This window comes from Dipodomys merriami, unplaced genomic scaffold, assembly GCF_024711535.1.
Source record: "Dipodomys merriami isolate MVZ:Mamm:240054 unplaced genomic scaffold, mDipMer1.0.p SCAF_3, whole genome shotgun sequence".
NCBI lineage: Eukaryota > Metazoa > Chordata > Mammalia > Rodentia > Heteromyidae > Dipodomys > Dipodomys merriami.
Window position 1 is genome coordinate 72495563 of NW_027204492.1, and position 23551 is coordinate 72519113.

Below are 23551 nucleotides of genomic sequence, written 5' to 3' on the forward strand. Positions count from 1 at the left end.
AGCCCAGGACTGGATGGATTTACACCTGAATTCTACAAGGTCTTCAAAGCAGAATTCATACCAATATTCCTCTAACTCTTCAATGAAATTGAAAGTGAAAGTTCAGTACCAAACTCTTTCTATGAAGCCATTCTCGTCCCAAAACCAGGCAGGGACTCATCAAAGAACATGGATGTAAAACTTCTCAACAGAATTTTGGCCAACCAATATCAACAACTCATCAAAAAAATCATACACCATGATAAAACAGGATTTATTTCAAACATGCAATGCTGGTTCAAGATATGCAAATCAGTTAATATAATTAATCACATCAACAAGAGCAAGGATAAGAACCACATGATTATCTTAACAGATGCAATAAAAGCATTTGACAAGATCCAATACCCCTTTATGATGAAAGCTCTGGAAAAATTAAGAATCCATGGAACATTCCTCAATATAATAAAGGCTGTGTATGACAAACCTACAGCCAGCATTATACTTAATGGTGAAAAGCTAAAGCTATTTCCTCTAAATTCAGGAATGATACAAGGATGTCCACTTCTCTATAATTTAGTATTAGAATGCTTAGCTAGAACTATAAGACAAGATGCAAACATCAAGGGGATAAAAATAGGGAAAGATGAAGTAAAACTCTCCTTTGCAGATGACATGATCTTATATTTAAAGAACCCCATGTACTCTACTCCCAAGATAATTGAGCTTATTCAAAGCTTGGGCAAAGAAGTAGGGTATAGAATTAACCCTCAAAAAATCAGTGGCTTTTCTGTATGCCAATAACGAGAAGAGCATGGCTGAAATCAGGAAGGCAATTCTTTTTGTAATAACCCCACAACAAATAAAATACCCAGGAGTTGACTTAAAGAACTGAAGAATTTCTATGATGAAAACTTTAAAAATCTGAAAAAGGAAATTAAAGCAGAACTAAGGAAGTGAAAAAACTTCCCATGCTTCTGGATTGGGAGGTTTAACATCTTGAAAATGGCAACACTGCCAAAACACTATCTACAAATTAAAAGTTATACCTATCAATATTCCAACCTCATTCTTCAATGAAATAAAAGAAGCAACCCAAAAATTTATATGAAACAATAGAAGACCCCAAATAGCAAAAACAATCATTAGCAGAAAAAACAGTGCTGGAGGAATATCAATACCAAATTTCAAACTCTACTACAAAGTCATAGTAATCAAAACAGCTTGGTACTGGCACAAAACAGACCTGAGGACCAATGGAATAGGACTGAAAACCCAGAAATGAACCCACAGACCTATAGCAACCTAATCTTCAACAAGGGAGCTAAGAAAAGTAGAATAGAAGAAAGGCATCCTCTTTAGTAAATGGTGCTGGCAAAATTGCTTAATCACTTGTAGAAAACTAAAGCTAGATCCTTATATATCACCCTGCACCAGAATCAACTCCAAATGGATCAAAGACCTCTTAGTCAAAAGAGACACCCTGAAAACATTACAGGAAGGAATAGGAGAAACTCTAGGGTTCCTTGGAACAGGCTGAAATTTTCTTAATAAAGACCCAGAAACACAACAAATCAAAGAAAGTTTGAACAAATGGGATTGCATGAAGTTGCAGAGCTTCTGCATGGCAAAGGACATAGCTAGCAAGATCAATAGAAAGCCCACATATTGGGAGAAGATCTTCATTAGCCATACAACAGACAAGGGCCTCATATCTAAAATATACTTAGAACTAAAAAATTAAAACCCCCAACAACAAATCCTCAAAGAAACAATCGCCCCATTACTAAATGGGCTAAAGTCTTAAAGAGAGGCTTCTCTGAAGAGGAAAGAAGGAAGGCCAATAGACACATGAAGAAATGCTCAACTTCTCTAGCCATAAAAGAAATGCAAAACAAAACAACATTGAGATACCACCTCACCCCAGTTAGAATGGCTATAATCAAGAAATCTAATAACAACAGATGCTGGAGATGGTGTGGCTGAAAGGAAACCCTACTGCATTGTTGGTGGGAGTGTAAACTTGTTCAACCACATTGGAAAGTAGTATGGAGGTTCCTCAAAAGACTCCACATGGAGCTCCCCTATGATCCAGCAATCCCACTTTTAGGCATTTATCCAAATGATCACAAGGCCATACTAAAGCTACTAACACACCTATGTTTATTGCAGTTTTATTTACTATAGCTAAGATATGGAACCAACCCAGATGCCCCTCAGTAGATGAATGGATTAAGAAAATGGTATATATACACAATGGAATTCCATGCCTCCATCAGAAAGAATGACATTGCCCCATTTGTTAGGAAATGGAAAGACCTGGAAAAATTATATTAAGTGAAGTAAGCCAGGCCCAAATGAACATAGGTCCCATGGGTTTTCCTTATTTGCAATAACTAGTGTATGTCTAGGACAAGCAGAAAAGATCAAAAGGTATGTGCATATGACCATATAAGATGATACTAAGTGAAATGAACCCTAAGATAGGGACACAAGAGGTTTTATCTTTCTTTCTGTTGTTTTTAATGTATACATAATGTACTATGTCATTTTTTGTTTCTTTTGTATGTTCTTCCCCCATGGTATAACCCTTGTTTTCACTGTATTTGATTCCAGTGCCCTGCATCTTTTATATTCTCTTTTCTTATTTGTGGAGGGAAAGGGATATAAGAAAAATTTTAAATAAGGATACAGGTTGATCCATTGTAACAATGAGATGTACAAGACATTATGTTGAAAACTAACTTTATAACTTCAGGGCTGGGGGGGAAGGAGTTGGAAAGGTGAGGAGGGAAGGGATGGTAGGGGAAAAACGAAGGAGGGGATAACATTGTTCAGTAGGAAATGTATTCATTACCTTACTCATGTAACTGTAACCCCTCTGTACAGTATCTTTACAATAAAAATATATATTTAAAAATATGAAAAATCTTGAACTTCTTAGCTCCTTTTTCATCCCCTGCCTGCTATGTCCAGATACTTATTCTATAATTCTATAGACTTATTTGCATAGGCCTTCCTAATATGTTGGTAACTTGCAACTCCTTGGCATATTCCTACCCACTATAAGGCATTGCCTGAAATCCTTACAAACCTAAAGGAGTGACTTTATAATGGTAGCCCTTTAGGCTCCAGGTGGGTGTTTGTGATATGTTTGTGATTTGTTTAACATCCTTTTTTTGTGCCAGTTCTGGGGCTTGAACTCAAGGCCTGGGTACTATCCCTGAGATGTATTGCTCAAGGCTAGTGCTCTACCACTTGAGCCACAGCTCCACTTCTGGCTTTTTGGTGTTGAATTGGAGATAAGAGTCTCACAGATTTTCCTTTCCAGACTGTCTTTGAGCCATGATCCTCAGACCTTAGCTTGCTGGGTAGCTAGGATTACAAGAATGAGCCACCAGTTCCTAGCTCAACATTCTTATATTATGTTCTTTAGCAAAGAGATTGTCTTTGGTCATTTCTGCTTAGACACACATTACGAATTCCTAGATTAAAAGCCTATCTGAATCTATACTTAGCTGTTTACCGTAACAGTAGTAGTTAGAACCTTGCTGTGTCCATATATGAAGTACTTATTAGAAAATACTTACATTATAAGAAGCCATTAAAAACTCTCTCATTATCATTGGTTCTTTCTGAGACTGTGCTGCCAAGTTCCAAGCTGCAAGTTAACACAAAATGAGAAAATTATGAACATCTACTATGTAGTTGCTATCATTGTAATCTCTAGGTAATATATTACTAAAGGAACTCTTAGTGATTAAGAAATTAACTATAGGTATGTAGAGAAATTTATTTTCAAGTAATTTTGCCAATTCCTGTCACTTGCAATCTTCCACTATAGGCCAAGTATAGTGAAGGCACTGTTGATTTTGATTTTTTTTAACTAGGGACATAAAAAAATAATTTTTGACCTTTAGCAAGGGTTTATTTTAGTATAACAGGTTAATGGAGGGAGGGAGGTAAGGAGAGACAGAGAGAGAGAGAGAGAGAGAGAGAGAGAGAGAGAGAGAGAGAGAGAGAGAGAGAGAGAGAGAGAGAAAGAGAGAGAGAGAGAGAGAGAGAGAGAAGGAGGGAGGGAGGGAGAGAGAGAGAGACCCATACTCTTTCTTAAGAATAGCATGGCTCAAGCTCCATTAAAAAAGGTGGGTTTCTTTTGTTTTGGTGTGTGTGTGTGTGTGTGTGTGTGTGTGTGTGTGTGTGTGTGTGTGTGTGTGTGTGTGTGTGTGTGTGTGTGTGTGTGTGTGTGTGTGTGTGTGTGTGTGTTTATGCTGATAATGGGGCTTGAACCCAGGGCCTGGGTGCTGTCCCTTAGCTTTTACAATAAGTCTGGCACTCTACCACTTGAGCCATAGCTCCACTTCTGGCTTTTTTTCTGGTTAATTGGAGGTGAGTAAGATATGCCTAACCTGGCTACCAACTGCAATCCTCAGATCTCAGTCTCCTGAGTAGCTAGGATTATAGATGTGAGCCATGTGTATCCAACTCTATTACTGTTCTTTTTAAATTTTTTATTCTAGGGCTGGGAAGGTGGCTCAGTGGTAGAGTGCTTGCCTTGCATGCATGAGGCCCTGGGTTCGATTCCTCAGCACCACATAAGCAAAAAGAAAAAAGCCGGACCTGGCACTATGGCTCAAGTGGTAGAGCGCTAGCCTTGAGCTGAAGAGCTGAGGGACAGGGCCCAGGCCCAGAGTTCAGGCCCCACGACTGGACCCCCCAAAAAATTTTTTTTATTCTATTGTAAAGATGCTGTACAGAGTGGTTACAGTTACATGAATAAGGTAATAAGTACATTTCTTGTCAAGCATTGTTACCCACTCTATTACTGTTGTTTATATTGCCCTTTTCCCTTACCATATCCCAATGTTCCACTTTTTATTGGATATACTGCCCCCTCCTTGGTTCCATATATGTAATACTCATCTTGCTGAGACTGGCTTATTTTGTCTAACATGGGAACCTCTAATTCCAGGCATTTTCTTGAAAATATCATAACTGTATTCTTTCTGGTTAAAATCTCAATGTGTATATGTAATTCATTTTGATTACCCATTCATCCATTGATATCTAAGCTGATTCCATAACTTGGATTACTATTACTATTGTACTATTCGGGATAGTACAATAATAAACATGAGTATGCAGTTATCTCTGTGTTTAGCTGATGTTGATTCTTTTTGGTACATAGAAGTGATCCAGTTGGGTCATAAGAAGATCTATTTTTGGGGCTGGGAAGGTGGCTCAGTGGTAGAGCACTTGCCTTGCATGCTCGAGGCCCTGGGTTCGATTCCTCAGCACCACATAAGCAAAAACAAAAAAGCCGGAAGTGGCGCTGTGGCTCAAGTGGTAGAGCGCTAGCCTTGAGCTGAAGAGCTGAGGGACAGCGCCCAGGCCCAGAGTTCAGGCCCCACGACCGGACCCAAAAAAAAAAAAAAAAAAAAGAAGATCTATTTTTAGTTTTCTGGAGAACCTCCATAGTGCTCTCCAATGTTGTTGGGCTAATTTACATCCCAAGCAGTAGTGTATAAGAGCTCCTTTTATTTTATTTTAATTTTGTGTATGTGTTTTGGGCATGGGAGTGTGTACCTATAGCTTCATCCACTTGGAAGGCAAAGATCCGAAGGACTATATATACTTTGTCTTAACTCAAGCTAAAAGATAGGGAGGTCCTATCTCAACAAATAAGCTGGGCTTAAGGGTATGAATCTGTGATCTCAGCTCTTCTGGAAGCATAACTAGGAGGACCTATGTCCAAGTCCAACACAGGGCAAAAATGTGTCACCTTATCTGAAAAATAAAGCAAATATGACAGGGAGCCATGGCTTCAGTAGTAGAGCACCTACTGAGCAAGCACATGCACCTGAGTTCAAATCCCAGCATTGCCCAAAAAAGAGTTCTTTTTCTCTGTATCCTCATCACAATTTGTTATTTGTTTTGTTGATGACAGGCATTCTGATGAGGGTGAGATGGAATGTCAATGTGCATTTTCCTGATGGCTATAGATGTTAGACTTTTTTCATGTAATTATTGGCTATTTGTGTTTTTCCATTTGAAAAGTCTTCAGTTCATTTGATCACTGTTGTTTGGGTTATTTGCCCTTTTGTTGTTTCAATTTTTTAATTCTTTATATATTCTGGATATATAACTCCCTGCCAAATGAATATCTGAAAAAAGATTTTTCTCCTATTCTATATTGTATCATCATTCTCTTAACTGTTTCTTTTGCTGTGCAGAAGTATTTGAATGTAATCTCATTGTCATTTCTTGCTCTCATTTCCTGAGCTTCTGGAGTCTTATTCAAAAATTGTCACTACAACTGTATCTTAAAGTGTTTTCCCCTATCATTTCTCCTAGTAATTTCAAAGTTCAAGATCTTACATTGAGGTCTTTGATCCATTTTGAGTTGACTTTATATTGGTTTTGTTTGTCTTTTACATATGGATATCTACTTTCCCAAGTATCACTTACTAGAAGAGGCTTTTTCCCCCAATGTATGTTTCTGCAACTCTGTGAAGAGTCAGATTGTTATAACTAAGTGGGTTTGTTTCCAGATCCTTTATTCTATTGATCTGTTCATTTTTGTGTCAGTACCATGTTATTTTTGCTACTAAGGCTCTGTACCATAGTCATAGTTTGAAGCCTGGTATTATGATACAGAATATGTTTCTGCTCAGAATTGCATCAGCTATTTGGGGTTTTCATAAGAATTTTAGGATTGTTTTTGTCTATTACTGTGAAGATTGCAAGTGGTTGCTTTTTTGGGGGTAGGGGAGATGATGCCTATTCATTAGATTACTTATTAATTGGATGATGTGTTCTTTTGGTGTTTAATTTTTTGAGCCCTTCATATATTCTAGATAATATTTTATCTGATAATGGGAATGTTAAACAGGAAACTGGAAGTAGTAAATAGCAGGAGGGTAAAAGGAGAAAGTTAATGAGGGGTTATATGGTCAAAACTCTTAATACACATATTTTTTATAAGTAAAAAAAACTAAAATTGCTTAAAAAGGGAGCGAGGCTAAGGAGGAGTAATTGAGGGTGTGCATTTGATGAAAATATATACATGTAACAAAATATCACAATGATACCTCTTTACAAAATTAACATATAGAAACAAAAGAGAGACAATCTTACATACATTTTGAGTTATTTGTGTGTGTGTGTGTGTGTGTGTGTGTGTGTGTGTGTGTGTGCATGCATGCGTGCGTGTGTGCGTGCGTGCGCACCAGTCCTGGGACTTGAATTGGGGGTCTGGGGTTGTCTTTGAGATTTTTTTGCTTAAGGCTTGAGCCATAGCTCCACTTCCAGTTTTTTGTTTCTTGAGTTTTTGTAGCTAATAGGAGATAAAGTCTCACAGACTTTTCTGTACAAGCTAGCTTTGAACCACAATACTCAGATCTCAGCCTCCAGAGTAGCTAGGATTATAGGTGTGAGCTACCGGTGTCTGGTTGAATTAATTTTTGTACAGGATCAGAAACAGAGGTCCACTTTCAGTCTTATACATGTGGATTTCAAATTTTCCCAGTACAAATTAGTTGAAGAGACTATCTTTTCTCCAACATATATTTTTGGTACCTTTGATAAAAGTCATGACTTTAGATGTGTTTTATTTCTGGTTCATTCTATTCCCTTAATGTACATGTCTGCTGTTATGCTAGTGCCATGTTGCTTTTGTTTCTATTTTTCTGTAATATGATTTTTAAGTTTGGTGTTGTGATACCTCCAGTATCTGTTTTCATTTTTAGTATTACTTTTGCTATTTGGTGCATTACGTGTTTTTGTGTGTTATTTTTAGGATTAATTTTTGTATTTCTATTAAGAATGAAACTGACACTGTGTGTGTGTGGGTGTGTGTGTGTGCGCGCGCCCATGTGTATGTGTGCATCTGCTGGCACTGCATCTTGAACTCAGGACATGGGTGCTGTCCATTAGTTGTTTTGCTCAAGGGTGGTACTCTACCATTTGAAGAACAACTCCACCTAATGTCTTTTTGCTCATTGAGATGTCTAACAGATTTTTCCTACCTGTACTAGTTTCCAACTGTGATCTTCAGATCTTAGTCTCTTGAGTAGCCCAGATTACAGGCATGAGTCACTGGTATCCAACACGATTTAATTTTTTGGTTTACAGCTGGAGGGGTTCTGCGATGAGGTGTTTGTGTGGTCTCATCAGTTGTTAATTTTCTCACTGCAGTGCATCTTGATCCTTAACATTTTCACTACTCTTTGACCTATCCCTTCCCTTACTTTTTAAATTATGTGGTATATACAATGAATTATTGACTATTCCCCCTACCACATTGTTATTTGTCTACCCCTCTCTCCTTGCCCTATCTCTTGCAAGTACCTGTTTTCCCCAATGGACAAAGAGATCAAGAAGATGTAGTATATATACACAATGTAATTTTACTCATCCTTCAGAAACAATGATTCACCCAGAGAAAGGTTGCATGATTTCCCTCATTTATGGTACATAGAATGTACCTACAAATCTATAAGTAAACACACTGTGTGGTATGCAAGCAGTTGCAAGTGAATTAACAGAAGTATAATAAACTGTATGGATAGTCCAAATAGTATAATTCTTTAGAAAGGCTAATTCTCTGTAAGACTAAGTCTATGCTTTTCATGTGTATACTTTATTTTTTGCTATTAAAAAGGTGATGTACGGAGGGGTTTCAGTTATGTAAGTAGGTAATGAGTACATTTCATTTTGAACAGTGTCACCTCTTCCTCATTTTCTATGTTTTTCCCTCCCAGTTCCCTTCCCCCACAAGCTGTATAGTTCATATTCAACACAGTCTAGTGAGAATCACTGCTGCATTTATTCACCCTTTGTCCCACCATTTCTGTGTTCTCCCTTAAACTCCCCAAAGCAGATAAACTTACATGCAAGACAAAAGGTACAGAAATAAAAAACAGCGACAAAGAAAAAAAACCCTCACAAATATAAAAACAGAATAACAAAAAGCCTCTTTCTTCCATTTCTTGGAGTTCATTTTAATAAACATCACATTATATGATCATATGTAAATAGCTATTGAGCCTTTGTGATCCTCTTCTAAGAATATCCTCCTTTGGTCTTGCTATGTGAATGTTTAGAGTCCCATGTAATTTATCATGTCCAAGTGTAATTTTTTCTTTTTTACCATATAGTGTGTTACTTGTAGATATATAGACACATTCTAATAACTACAAATGAGGGAAACCATGAAACCTATGTTTCTTTGGATTTGGCTTACTTTGCTTAATTTTTCCAAGTCTTTCCATTTCCTTATACATGGTGTGATTCTTTCTCATGGACACATAGAATTCCATTGTGTGTGTGTGTGTGTGTGTGTGTGTGTGTGTGTGTGTGTGTGTGTGTGTAACATTTTCTTGATCCATTCATCCACTGAGGGGAATCTGGGTTGATTCCATATCTTGACTATGGTAAACAATACTGTAATACCTGGTTTGTAGTCTATTGGATAAGTGCCCAGGAGTGGAATTGCTGGGATGTAGGGAAGCTCTATATTTAATCTTTTGAGGAACCTCCATATTGCTTTCCAGAGTGGTTGAACAAGTTCATATTCACATCAACAGTGTAGTAGAATTCCCTTTTGGCCACATCCCTGCCAGCAGCATCTGTTATTGTTAGTTTTCTTGATAACTGGGGTGAGGTGAAATCTCAATGTTGTGTTGATTTGCATTTCTTGTATGGCCAGAGATGTTGAATATTTCTTCATGTGTCTATTTGCTGTTCTTTTTCTAAGAAGTATCTCTTTAAGTCTTTAGCCCATTTATTGAGCTGTTGTTTCTTTAAGAGTTTATTTTGGGGCATTTAATGTTTTGAGCTCTAAGTATATTTTGTTTCATTTTTAAATAACTTTTTAATGTGAAAATACTGTACAGAGGGGTTACAGTTATATGAGCAAGGTAAGGAGTACATTTCTTATCAAGCATTGTTGCCTCTTCCTTTGTTCTTTCCCTACCATCCTTTCCCTCCCACTTCCATAACTACACCTCCCCCCAACCCCACCTAAATTGTAAAGTTTGATGTTCAACAATGTCTTATACATCTCATTGTTACAATGGGTCAGCCTGTATCCCTATTTAAACATTTTGTTTTTTCCTTTCCCCTCCCCAAATTATACCGACATCAAATACAGGGAAAACAGGGGTTATACCGTGGGGGAGGAACATACAAAGCAAGAAAAAAAATCACATGTTAACTTATAAATATGTTAGAAACAATAGCAAGAAAGGAAAACCATTTGGGTCCCTATTTTGGGGTTCATTTTGCTTAACATCATCTTATCTGGTCATATGTACATAGCTTTTGACCTTTTCTGCTTGTCCCAGACATATACTAGATATTGCAAGTAAGGATAACTATAGGACCTATGTTTCTTTGGGCCTGCTTACTTCACTTAATATAATTTTTTCTAAGTCTTTCCATTTCCTAACAAATGGGGCGATGTCATTCTTTCTGATGGAGGCATAGAATTCCAATAAATATATATACATGTGTATATATATATATATATATCACATTTTCTTGATCCATTCATCTACTGAGGGGCATCTGGATTGGTTCCATATCTTAGCTATGGTAAATAATGCTACAATAAACATAGTTGTGCTGGTAGCTTTAGTATGGTCTTGTTGGTGATCGGTGGGTAAATGCCCAAAAGTGGGATTGCTGGGTCATAGGGGAGGTCTATGTGGAGTCTTTTGAGGAACCTCCATACTGCTTTCCAAAGTGGTTTGACAAGTTTACACTCATGGCAAAAGATATAGGTAGCAAGATCAATAGAAAGCCCATGGATTGGGAGAACATTTTCACTAGCCATACAATGGATAAGGGTCTCATATCTAAAATATACTTGGAACTCAAAAAAATAAATCCCCCAACAACAAATCTTCAAAGAAACAACTGCTCGATAAATAAGTGGGCTAAAGACAAAGAGAACTTCTCTGAAAAGGAAATAAGAATGACCAATAGACACAAGTAGAAGTGCTCCACCTCTCTAGCCATAAAAGAAATGCAAATCAAAACAACATTGAGATACCACCTCACCCCAGTTAGAATGGCTATAATCAACAACTCTAATAACAACAGATGCTGGAGGGAATGTGGACAGAAGGGAACCTTACTGCATTGTTGGTGGGAGTGTAAACTTGTTCAACCACTTTGGAAAGTAGTATGGAGGTTCCTCAAAAGACTCCACATAGAGCTCCCCTATGACCCAGCAATCCCACTTTTGGGCATTTACCCAAACCATCACAAACAAGGCCATACTAAAGCTACTGTAGCTAAGATATGGAACCAACCCAGATGCCCCTCAGTAGATGAATGGATCAAGAAAATGTGGTATCTATACACAATGGAATTCTCTGCCTCCATCAGAAAGAATGACATTGCCCCATTAGTTAGGAAATAGAAAGACTTGGAAAAAATTATATTAAGTGAAGTAAGCCAGACCCAAAGAAACAGGTCTCATGGTTTCCCTTATTTGCAATAACTAGTATATGTCTGAGACAAGCAGAAAAGGTCAGATAAGTTGATATTAGGTGAAATGAACCCCAAGATAAATATTCAAATGTTTTTTCTTTCATGTAATTGTTTCTAACATATTTATAAGATGATTTCTTTGTTGCTTTGTATGTCCCTCCCCCATGATATAACCCCTATGTGTGTTTTAGGTTCAATAGTATTTGTTTGATGAAGTTGGGTGCTCTAGTATTTGGTACACAAATATTTAAAATTGTTATATCCTCCTGTAGGAGATCCTTTTATTGTTAGGCAATGTCCTTCTTTGTCTTTTCTCACTAATTTTATTTTATTTTAATTTTTGTCAGTCTTGGGGCCTGAACTCTGGGCCTGGGCGCTGTCTCTTAGCTCTTCAGATCAAGGCTAGTGCTTTACCACTTGAGCCACAACGCCACTTTTGGCTTTTTCTGCTTTTGTGGTGCTGAGGAATTGAACCTAGGGCCTCATGCATGCAAGCAAGCACTCTACCACTGAGCCACCTTCCCAGCCCCTCTCACTAATTTTAATTTGAAGTCTATTTTATCTAATATTAGGATTGCTATTCCAGCCAGTTTATGGGGGCCATTTGCTAGAAAGATTTTTTTCTAGCTTTTCACTTTGAGAATATGCTTGTTTTATTGTTCTTTGGTCTCATTTTTCTATAGCTAGTAGTAATTCTGACATAAGTATGTCAAGTTTTTTTTACTTGATTTTGCTTATATATTGTATTATGTTTATCAATATGCACATGCTAAACCATCCTGCTTACTAGAATGAACTCAATTTGTTCATGGTGTGTGATCTTTTAAATGTGTTGTTGAATTTAGTTTGTAAGTATTAAATTAAGGATTTTGCACCAATGTTCATTGAAGAAATTGATCTATAGTCTTCATGTTGAGTCTTTTTCTGGTTTTGTTATTAGAATAATACTGGCTTCATAGAATCGAGTTTGGAGGTGTTGCTTCCCTTTGTATTTTGTGGGATAGTTTGAGAAACATTGGTGTTAGTTTTCATTAAAAGCCTAAAAGAATTTAGGGTAAATCTGATGGAAGTGATTCTTTGTTGGGAGATTTTATTTTTGCTCGAAATATTTTTTACCCAAAGATTTTTTTTTCACTTTGTCATGTAGAGTAGAACTGGTAAGTCAAATCAGATTCACTCATTTTCAAAGTAAGCTAATTGCCTTTTTACTACTGAGGACTTTGTGGGGTGTGGGCTGGGGAGGGTGTTCTGGGCCTGGGGCCTGAGTGCTGTTTCTGAACTTTTTTGCTCAAGGCTAGTACTTTTTTTTTTTTTTTTTTTTTTTTTTTGGGTCCGGTCATGAGGCCTGTACTCTGGGCCTGAGCGCTGTCCCTCAGCTCTTCAGCTCAAGGCTAGCGCTCTACCACTTTAGCCACAGTGCCACTTCCGGCTTTTTTTTCTTTTTGCTTATGTGGTGCTGAGGAATCGAACCCAGGGCCTCAGGCATGCAAGGCAAGCGCTCTACCACTGAGCCACCTTCCCAGCGAGGCTAGTACTTTTAACACTTGAGCCATAGTTCCACTTTTAGGATTTTTTAAAATGTATTTGCACAAATGGTTTCAATGCAACATGTCAATTATTGGGCACAATGCATCTAGATCACTGTCATAGCTATCATGCTCCTTCACCTCTCCCAATTCCACCCATTCTCTCAGTTTCCTGCTCACATATTCTATATGTACTTCAAATATTATTTATTGCCCCACCATTCCTCTGTTGTTTCAACTGTGTTATTACCTAATTTTAAAAAGCTTAAAATTATTTCTTTTTCTTTTTTTTTTTTTTTTTTTTTTTTGGTCCGGTTGTGGGGCCTGAACTCTGGGCCTGGGCGCTGTCCCTCAGCTCTTCAGCTCAAGGCTAGTGCCCTACCACCTGAGCCACAGCGCCACTTCCGGCTTTTTTCTTTTTGCTTATGTGGTGCTGAGGAATCGAACCCAGGGCCTCAGGCATGCAAGGCAAGCGCTCTACCACTGAGCCAACTTCCCAGCCCAAGCTTAAAATTATTTCTAATGTTATAAATTACTTTTGTCTGTTTTTCCATATGCAATATTGCATATTGCATTATGCAATATGTATTCTTCAATGTTTGGCTCCTTTTATTGAAAATTAAATTTGTGAGATTCACTCATATTGTTGCATGTAGTCAATTTCTGGTTGACCATACTCATAAATAATTTAGGCAATCTAGACAAGGATAACTTTGAGGGCCTGAAATTATAATTCACTATTGTGCTCTTCAATTATTCTCTATAGAAAATGAACAAAACGATTTAGAATCATGGCTCAGTTGGTAGAGCGCCAATCAATGAGCAAAGTGGCAGGTACTGAGTTTTAGTACTGGTCTTGCAATAAAAAAGAAGAAAAAGTAAAGATGAACAAAATTGAAAACTGAGGGGCTGGGAAGGTAGTAGAGCGCTTGCCTTGCATGCCTGTGGCCCTGGGTTCGATTCCTCAGCACCACATAAGCAAAAAGAAAAAAGCTGGAAGTGGCATTGTGGCTCAAGTGGTAGAGCGCTAGCCTTGAGCTGAAGAGCTGAGGGACAGCGCCCCAGCCCAGAGTTTAGGCCCCCCCAAAAAAACTGAACACTGATACTGAATTCCCTATTACTATGTACCAAGTACATATAATGTTACATATTAAACCCTTAGTAAGTAACCACATAAAGTACATATACTTTTTATCATATAAGTAATGAAACAGAGATTAAGCAACTTATACTACCCATAACTATAAAGAGCAGAATTTGAATCCACAACTGATTCCTAGCCTCACACTAATCCCCAAATGCAATTTTCATTTACCTATTTTCCGAAACCAGTGAGCTTCATTAATCCTGTTATCTTCATTAATTCTGTTATTCTGTTGTTCATCACAAAGCTGAGTAAGTTTCAGGAGTGCTACATCAAACAGGAAAATGTGATACTGAGGCCTTTTATCTTATACTCTAGCAAAGTTGTTAACTCTGCCTATTAAAACAATCACACATGTATTCGAATTCAACAAGTTCTCTTCGTGTGTATGTATGTGTGGGTGCATATCAACAATAATTAAAATGACAAAAAACATTGCCAACCTCCAAGAAGCAGTTAATTCAGGCTTTGAGAAAACAAATGCATCTTTAGAGAGATTTATAATTTTAATTGGTGTAATCATTTACCATGTGACATAGAAAGATATGATTTACATGTAAGGAAATGAACAGGAATGATAATTAAAATCCTGAAATGATGCTTAGCATGTGAGAGACTCTAGGTTCAATATTTAGTACCAAGAAAACAACCCCTTAAAAAGTCTAAAATTGAGAGTGAGAATTGGAAGAGTACCAATAGACTGGCATAATAATTTATTGCTATTTATTTCATTCAAAATAAAGATCAGTGTAGAACCAGAACATGCTTTTATTACCAGAAAGTACTTATTATGCTTTCATTGCCAGAAAGTACTTATTACTTACCCAATACTTTTCTGAGAAATAAGAATGTATACCAGTAAAATTTTCTTCATTTGAAAAGCTTTGGCTTCAAATTGGTTTGCTATGTTTAATGCCCTGATGACAGGAAATTGAGGTATAAATGCAATAGAATTTCTAAGGTATGGAGTCTTTGGTATGTTTTGAGTATTAAAAAAATAAATTCATGGGCATTAGAAATAAAAAGACCTGTTATACATAAAGGATACCTTCAAAGAAAGTGGGGTGAAAATGTGATGTTGCTAGAGATTAGTTTGCATTAAGTAGTTAAAAAGTAGTATGAGTAAATAGAGGATATGACAGATGGGTAGATAGACAATTCAATGTAGGAGTGTTGAGAGGGTGAGTCTCATCAAGGTATAATGCATGCATATATGGAGATGGGGAATAAAGCTTGCTTGTACCACTAACTGATGCTAATAAAAAATAAAAGAGTTAACAGTGTTAATTTGGTTTAGAGAGCATGAAAAACTAGCAGAGTTTTGGGCTTGATATCTTTTTTATTACATGTTCAGTTCATAGATTAGGATCATGTGGAAATTGGAGAGAAAAAATCAGTAAAGAAAGAAGGGAAGAACAGAAGAGAGGGGCATGTCTTTAGAACAAACTAAAAACAGAGCTGAAGTCTTTTCTTTGCTTGTGGATGAAGAAACCAAAATAAACTTCTATGGTCAACATTAATAAGGAACACGAAGCTGAACTCAAATATTAGGTTGAAATCTGTGTGCTTAATGTACTTGAAGAATTCAATGGAGGATAGAGGCAAGTTAAAGAACTGAAAATAACCAAGGAGATATTTACCTGTATTGAAGTAAGTTATAAGTCTATTCATTTCATTCTTTCTAAAAAAAAATAAAGAAAAAAGTTTTCAATTGTTCTAAACCTTCACTATGAATGAAACACTGAAAAAGATACTATTTTAAAATGGGACTAAAAATTTTAAAGGGTGCAGTTCATTGTTCAAGGCTAAAATTTACCCCTTTAATGCACCCCTCCCTCGCCCATGACATAGTTACTTATACCCAGTGCTTCCACACTTCTAGTTCTCTTTTTTTTCTTTTTCTTTTGCCAGTCCTTGTGCTTGAATTCAAGGCCTGGGCACTGTCGCTGAGCTTCATTTGCTCAAGGCTAGCACTCTACCACTTGAGCCACAGTGCCATTTTCAGCTTTTTCTGTTTATGTGGTACTGAGGAATCAAAACTAGGGCTTCATGCATGCTAGGCAAGCACTCTACCATTAGGTTATATTCCCAGCCCCATTACTTCTATTTCTGCATCCACTTTTATCAGAGGATTTCAGTGACATATATGGTTTTATATTACAGGCTCATTAAATTTGGGAGTAAGTGATAACCCCTGTCATTTATAACCTGTGTTTTTGTAGTGGGTCTTGCTGTGTATGTGTGCCAGTGCTGGCATTTGAATTCAAGGTCTGGATACTGTCCCTTACCCACTGGCCCTCCTGCCAAGCTTTAAAAACATTGAAAAAAATAGTTTTATTATTATTAACGTGTTGTACAGAGGGACTACCATTTTATGTCAGGTAATGAGCAAGTTTTTTTCTGGACAATATCATTGTTTTCTTTACTTTGTCCTGGACTTTTTAAGGAAGGGTAATTAATAACATGCATTATTATTAAAATGAAGTTTAGAACCATTATTTCAAATAAAATATATAGAAATCTTCTAAGAAAAGATAGGGCTGGGTATAGTTTAGTGGTAGATCATTCATCTAGTGTGCATGAGGTCTTGGGTTCATCTCTAGTGATTGGAAGGAAAGGAGGAAGGGAGGAAGAAAGGAAGGAAGAACATTTCTACCAGAAGAAGATGGAGAGCAGAAGCTTCAAATTTCCAGGTTTGTGAAGCATCCCATTTAAAAAGCCATTGCTCTAATACTGACCTCTCATTTTACAGATGAGTAAACTAATATGGTAACACGCAGTTAGAATGGCTATAACCAAGAACTCTAATAAAAACACATCTTGGAGTGGATGTGGACAGAAGGGAACCTTACTGCATTGTTGGTGGGAGTGTAAACTTGTTTAACCACTTTGGAAAGCAGTATGGAGGTTCCTCAAAAGACTCCACATGGAGCTCCCCTGTGACCCAGCAATCCTGCTTTTGGGCATTTACCTGAATGATCACAAACAAGGCTGTACTAAAGTTAGCAGCACAACTATGTTTACCGCAGCATTATTTATCACAGCTAAGATATGGAACCAACCCAGATGCCCCTCAGTAGATGAATGGATCAAGAAAGTGTGATTATATATATATATATATATATATATATATATATATATATATATAATGGAATTCTATGCCTCCATCAGAAAGAATGACATGGCCTCATTTGTTAGGAAATGGAAAGACTTGGAAAAAATTATATTAAGTGAAGTAAGCAGGCCCAAAGAAACATAGGTCCCATGGTTTTCCTTATTTGCAATAAGTAGTATATGTCTGGGACAAGTATAAAAGGTCAAAAGCAATGTACATATGACCAGATAAGATGAAGTTAAGTGAAATGAATCCCAAGATAGGGACACAAGTTGTTTTTTCTTTCTTGCTATTGTTTCTAATGTATTTATAAGGTACCATGTGATTTTTTTGTTGCTTTGTATGTCCCTCCCCTATGGTATAACCCCAGTTTTCAGTATATTTGATGTAGGTATAATTTGGGGAGGGGAAGGGGAAAAACAAGATGTTTAAATAGGGGTATAGGTTGACCCATTGCAACGAGATGTACAAGACACTTTGTTGAAAAACGAACTATACAATTTAGGCAGAGGGAGGGGGGAGTGTAGTTGTGGAGGTGGGAGGGAAGGGATGGTAGGGGGAAAACAAAGGAGGAGGCAACAATGCTTGATAAGAAATGTACTCATTACCTTGCTCATGTAACTGTAACCCTTCTGTACAGTGTTTTCACTAAAAAATTATTTTAAAAATCTGGTGACAGAGATATTTTTCCAGGTTGATGCAGTTAGTGACAGTCAAGTCTACTATCTATATCTCTTGGACTTCCTGTCATGTTTCTTTAAGCAGTATGAAAATTTCAGCACATGACTTCAACTTTTCAGTTCTACATTATGTAGACTGGAAATTGCCACTCTGTCTTAACAAGTAAAAAGCTCAACAAACTAAAAACAAAAGACAACTACTTTTATTAAATCCATAAAACAGTGAAGAAAAGTTGCAAGCCATTGCCACAAAGACTGAAGAGACAGTGAGTGAGTATAGGGAATCACATTTTACTGAAGTAGTGACTCACTTTGGAAACTGAAGCAAGATACATACATGAGAAGACAGAAATTATGTTTTTCATGAACATAATTTGAATTAAAATTTTAAATTGTAATTTTTATAGATTTAAACAATTGTATATATTTTTATAAACATTTATAAAATTTATAAATTTTTATTTTTGTACTTTAAAACTTTAGATTTTTTAAGTTATATTTTATTAAAATTAAAATTTATAGTTTTAAAACTGCCAGACTCAGAAAAAAACCCTCCCATAACAATTTAGATGTTACAAGAACAAGGAGACACACATGGACTATCTGCATCTATCTTCTGCATTCAGATGCCAAGATACTGTAAACTCTTCCAAATAGAGACAATACTGGAAGTCTTAAAAGTCACTTAGTAGATGGGCACTGATGGCTCATGTCTGTAATCCTTGCTACTCAAGAGGCTGACATCTGAGGATACTGATTTGAAGCCAGCCTGGGCAAATAAATCTGAGAGACAACTCCAATTAATCAGCAAAAAGCTGGAAGTAGAGATGATTAGAAATTACAACACTTTTTTGCTTGTCCTAGACATATACTAGTTATTGAAAATAAGGGAAACCATGGGACCTATGTTTCTTTGGGCCTGGCTTATTTCACTTTATATATATATATATTTGGGGGTATTTTTTGCTGGTCGTGGGGGCTGAACTCAGAGCCTAGGCACTATCTCTCAGCTCTTCAGCTAAAGCTCTACCACTTGAGCCACAGCACCACTTCCCGCGTTTTCTGCTTATGTGGTGCTGAGGAATCGAACCCAGAGCCTCATGCATGGGAGGCAAGCACTCTACCACTGAGCCACCTTCCCAGCCCTCACTTAATATAATTTTTTCCAAGTCTTTCCTAACAAATTGGGCAATGTCCTTCTTTCTGATGGAGGCATAGAATTCTATTGTGTGTGTGTGTGTGTGTGTGTGTGTGTATGCGTATATATATATATATATATATATATATATATATATATATATATATATAATTTTCTTGATCCATTCATCTACTGAGGGGCATCTGCGTTGTTTCCATATCTTAGCTATGGCAAATAATGCTGCAATAAACATAGTTGTAATGGTAACTTTAGTACAGCCTTGTTTGTGATTATTTGGATAAATGCCCAAAAGCAGGATTGCTGGGTCACAGGGGAGCTCTATGTGGAGTCTTTTGAGGAACTTCCATACTGCTTTCCAAAGTGGTTGAACAACTTTACACTCCCACCAACAATGCAGTAGGGTACATATGACCATAAAGATAATGTTAAGCAAAATGAACCCTAAGATAGGGACACAAGTGGTTTTTTTCTTTCTTGCTATTGTTTTTAACGTATTTATAATGTACTATGTGTTTTTTTGTTTCTTTTGTATGTTCTTCCCCCATGGTATAACCCCTGTTGTCACTGTATTTGACTCCAGTGTTCTGCATCTTGTATATACATTTTTCTAATTTGGGGAGGGGAAGGGAAATAACAAAATGCTGAAATAAGGATACAGGATGACCCATTGTAACAATAAAATGTACAAGACACTATGTTGGAAACAAACTTTACAACTGAGGGGGGAGGGAGAGTTGGGGAGGTGAGGAGGGAAGTAAGGGAAAAACAAAGGAGGAGGTAACAATGCTGGATAGGAAATGTACTCACTACCTTCCTCACTCATGTTACTGTAACCCCACTGTACAGTATTTTTACAATAAAAAACAGGAAAGAAAACTCTAGTCAAACAAGCAAACAAAAATAAAAGAATTAGAGCATTTGCCAGGCCAGTGGCTCATGCCTGTAATCCTAGCTACTCAGGAGGCAGAGATCTGAGGATAACAGTTCAAAGCCAGCCCTGGCAGGAAAGTCCATGAGACTCCTATCTCCAATAAACCACTGGAAAACCGGAAGTGTTAGAGCACTCTCCCTCAGCTGAAGAGCTCAGGGACAGGGCCCAAGCCCAGAGTTCAAGCCCCACAACTGACAAATAAAAAATTAGAGCACTAGTCTTGAGCTAGGCTATAGAATCATCTAGCTCTAAGTTCAAGCCCTAGTATTAGCATTAAAAAGTAATCTATTACCCATGTGTTTGGGATAATAGATATTATCTGTGTTTTAGAATATTAACATCACCCATCTTAGCCACATTGCTTAGTGATTAGCAGTTAATAGATACATGAGCAACTTTATTACTCCAACTCCAAACATTTAAAGTATAAACTATTAGGCCAGGGGCATGGTTTAAGTAGTAGAGTGCTTGCCTAACAAGTGTGAGATCTGAGTTCAATCCCTAGAACTGAAAAAATATATATAAGGGATATAGAGTAAAACTGCCATTTTGAGTCCTTTGTTTCTATATCCTGCATAGGGAGCAGTTTTGTGAACTGTGCTTCCAGTAGCTTTGCCAGGTTCTCACTGTGGATACTGAGACAGTGTTGTTAGGGAGTGCTCTGTTCTTAACAAGACCCTTCCTCAAGAGAAATATTCAGTAAAGTTACCCTTTGGAGATATTATTGATATGGATTTCTTTTGCTGTGTTTGCGTGGGAAGGACATGATGTTTTCACAGTCCTTACAGCCTGACAGCCCTTCCAGCTCCACAGTCATCAGAAACAGCCAGGGTTGCAGCTCTCATTGCCTGTTACTGTTGTAGCTCAGCAACAGGTTAGGCCTGAAGACGATTGCAGTTTCACACTGTTGCAACCTTCTTGAGTTCTTGTCTAAGAAATGTGATGAAAGAAGTCCACAAATAGGGCTGGGATGTAGCTCAGTGGCAAAGTGCTTCCCTAGCAAGTCCAATGTCCTGAGTTCAACCTCTAGTACTAAAAAGGAAACAGTCAAAAGGAAAAAAAAGTAGTCCACAAATAATGAAGGTTGAGTGCAAAAAAAACTTTATTTAGAAAAGTATCTTACTTGAAGGCCTCTTTATTTCTCTGGGTTGCTTAGTTTTGTGGTTTTGATACCTGGGCTGTGCTCTGATTTGTTCTATTATACTTAGATGTTTGTAAGTTGATGTTATATTGGTCAAGTCCTGCAACATCCTGACTGGGTTTTAAAATTCCCAGTAAGGGCCTTTCCACAAATCTTCATACCACATTCATGGATAGACTATGGAACTTGAGGAAATCAAAAGGGGTAGGGAGAGGATGTTTTGTTTACTGCTAGAACCTCATCTGCAACAACATGTCTCCTTATCTTGTGGTTTCTTTTGCTAAGCCAGAATTCTGTTTAAGGGTCCTGAGTCCTACCTAATCTACCCTTCCATTATCAGAGCCTAATTGACTTGAGAAAAGGGAAACAACCAATGCAGTGTACTGTAGCTATCTTGTCTTTCTTAAGAGTGGAGGAAACAAAAATAAACCTTCAAAGAAACAACAACTTAATTAATAAATGGGCTAAACACAAAGAGAGACGGTTGAAAGCAGTATGGAGGTTCCTCAAAAGACTGACATAGAGCTTTCCTATGACAAAACAATTCCACTCCTTGGGCTGGGAAGGTGGCTCAGTGGTAGAGCGCTTGCCTTGCATGCCTGAGGCCCTGGGTTCGACTCCTCAGCACCACATAAGCAAAAAGAAAAAAAGCCAGAAGTGGCGCTGTGGCTCAAGTGGTAGAGCGCTAGCCTTGAGCTGAAGAGCTGAGGGACATCACCCAGGCCCAGAGTTCAGACCCCACGACTAGAACCCCCCCCTCAAAAAAAAACAATTCCACTCCTCTGCATTTATCTAACAGAACACAAACCAGGCTACACTAAAGCTACCAGGACAAACATGCTCACTGCAGTATTATTTACCATAGCCAAGATATAGATGCTCCTCAGGGGTCGAATGAATCAAGAAAATGTGGTATATATACACAGTGGAATTCTTTTTTTTTTTTTTTTTTTTTTTTTTGGGTCCGGTCGTGGGGCTTGAACTCTGGGCCTGGGCGCTGTCCCTCAGCTCTTCAGCTCAAGACTAGCACTCTACTACTTGAGCCACAGCGCCACTTCCGGCTTTTTTTTCTTATGTGGTGCTGAGGAATCGAACCCAGGGCCTTGAGCATGCAAGGCAAGTGCTCTACCACTGAGCCACCTTCCCAGCCCTACACAGTGGAATTCTATGTTTCCATCAGGAAGAAGGATATTGCACCATTCATAAGAAAATGGAAATACTTGGAAAAATTATATTAAACAAAGTAAGCCAGACCCAAAGAGACACAGGTCACATGGTTTTCCTTATTTTTTTAACTAGAATGTGCCTATAAATCTACACTTGATGGTAAAAGACACAAAAAATAAACTTGGAAATGATAAACTATGCAGGTCTCTAGATATTCACACAGTGGGACCAAAGGAGGATATTATTAGGAAAGGATCACAAAGGCTCAATAGTTATGTGCATATGATCACATGAAATGATGTTTAATGAAATGAACTCCAAGAAATAGAAATAAGAGGCTTTTCGTTATTCTGCTTTTTGTTTTTGTGGGTTCCCCCCCTCTTTGTTGCTGTATTGGATTTCTGTACCTTTTGTCTTATATGTAAGTTTATCTGCTTTTGGGAGGGTAAGGGGAACATAGAAATGGTGGGACAAAGAGTAAATAAATGCAGCAGTGGTTGAAAATGAACTATACAACTTGTGGCAGAGGGAAAAACTGGGGGAAAAAATGAGGGAAGAGTTGACACTGTTCAAAAAGAAATGTACTCATTGCGGTAACCCCTCTGCATATCACCTTAACAATAAGAGTAAAAAGAAAGAGGAGAGGAAGCATTCTGACAAGCACTAGAGATGTTCACTTCAGAGGCACAGGCTCACTGAAAGTCAGATCTATTTGTAGGATCATATGATTATTTCTTTTCTCACTAATTCACCACCACAGTACTAAAGTTCTGTTATAGCAGTCAGTTTCTTTGAATGTTGTGTTTGGATATAAAAAAAATTAAAAGACATACTAACCAGACAAAAAGACACAAGTTGAAGAGACACAGCAAGTATCAGAAGCAAGCAAGGGAAGAACATTGCAATTAATAGACGTAAGAGTTTAAAAGAATTATGATTAAATATGGTTAAGGGCTATAACAGATAAAATAGACAACATATAAGAATGGATGACTAGTGTTATCAAAATAGAGAAAATTCCAAAAAGGAGACAAACAGAAATGATGGAGCCACAAAATACTGTAACAAAGTTGAGCATGCATGTGATGGACTTATTGATAGAGTGGATACTGTTGACCTTGAGAATATACCAATAGAAATCCTCATTATTAAAAAGCAAAGAGAATACAAGCTGGCAAGTTAGCACATAATATCACAGGAGAGTCAAGAA

General features: G+C 37.5%; 1 protein-coding gene across 1 annotated transcript in view; it reads right to left on the reverse strand.

Annotated features, from left to right (window-relative positions):
- Tex11 (testis expressed 11) overlaps positions 1-23551 on the reverse strand; it is a 219123-nt gene that overhangs the window by 59023 nt on the left and 136549 nt on the right. The window contains exons 21-23 of the mRNA XM_070039363.1: positions 15789-15829; positions 14320-14415; positions 3570-3640 (exon numbers count right to left, since the gene is read on the reverse strand). Coding sequence (XP_069895464.1) covers positions 3570-3640; positions 14320-14415; positions 15789-15829 — 208 coding nt within the window. The remainder of the gene's footprint in view (positions 1-3569; positions 3641-14319; positions 14416-15788; positions 15830-23551) is intronic.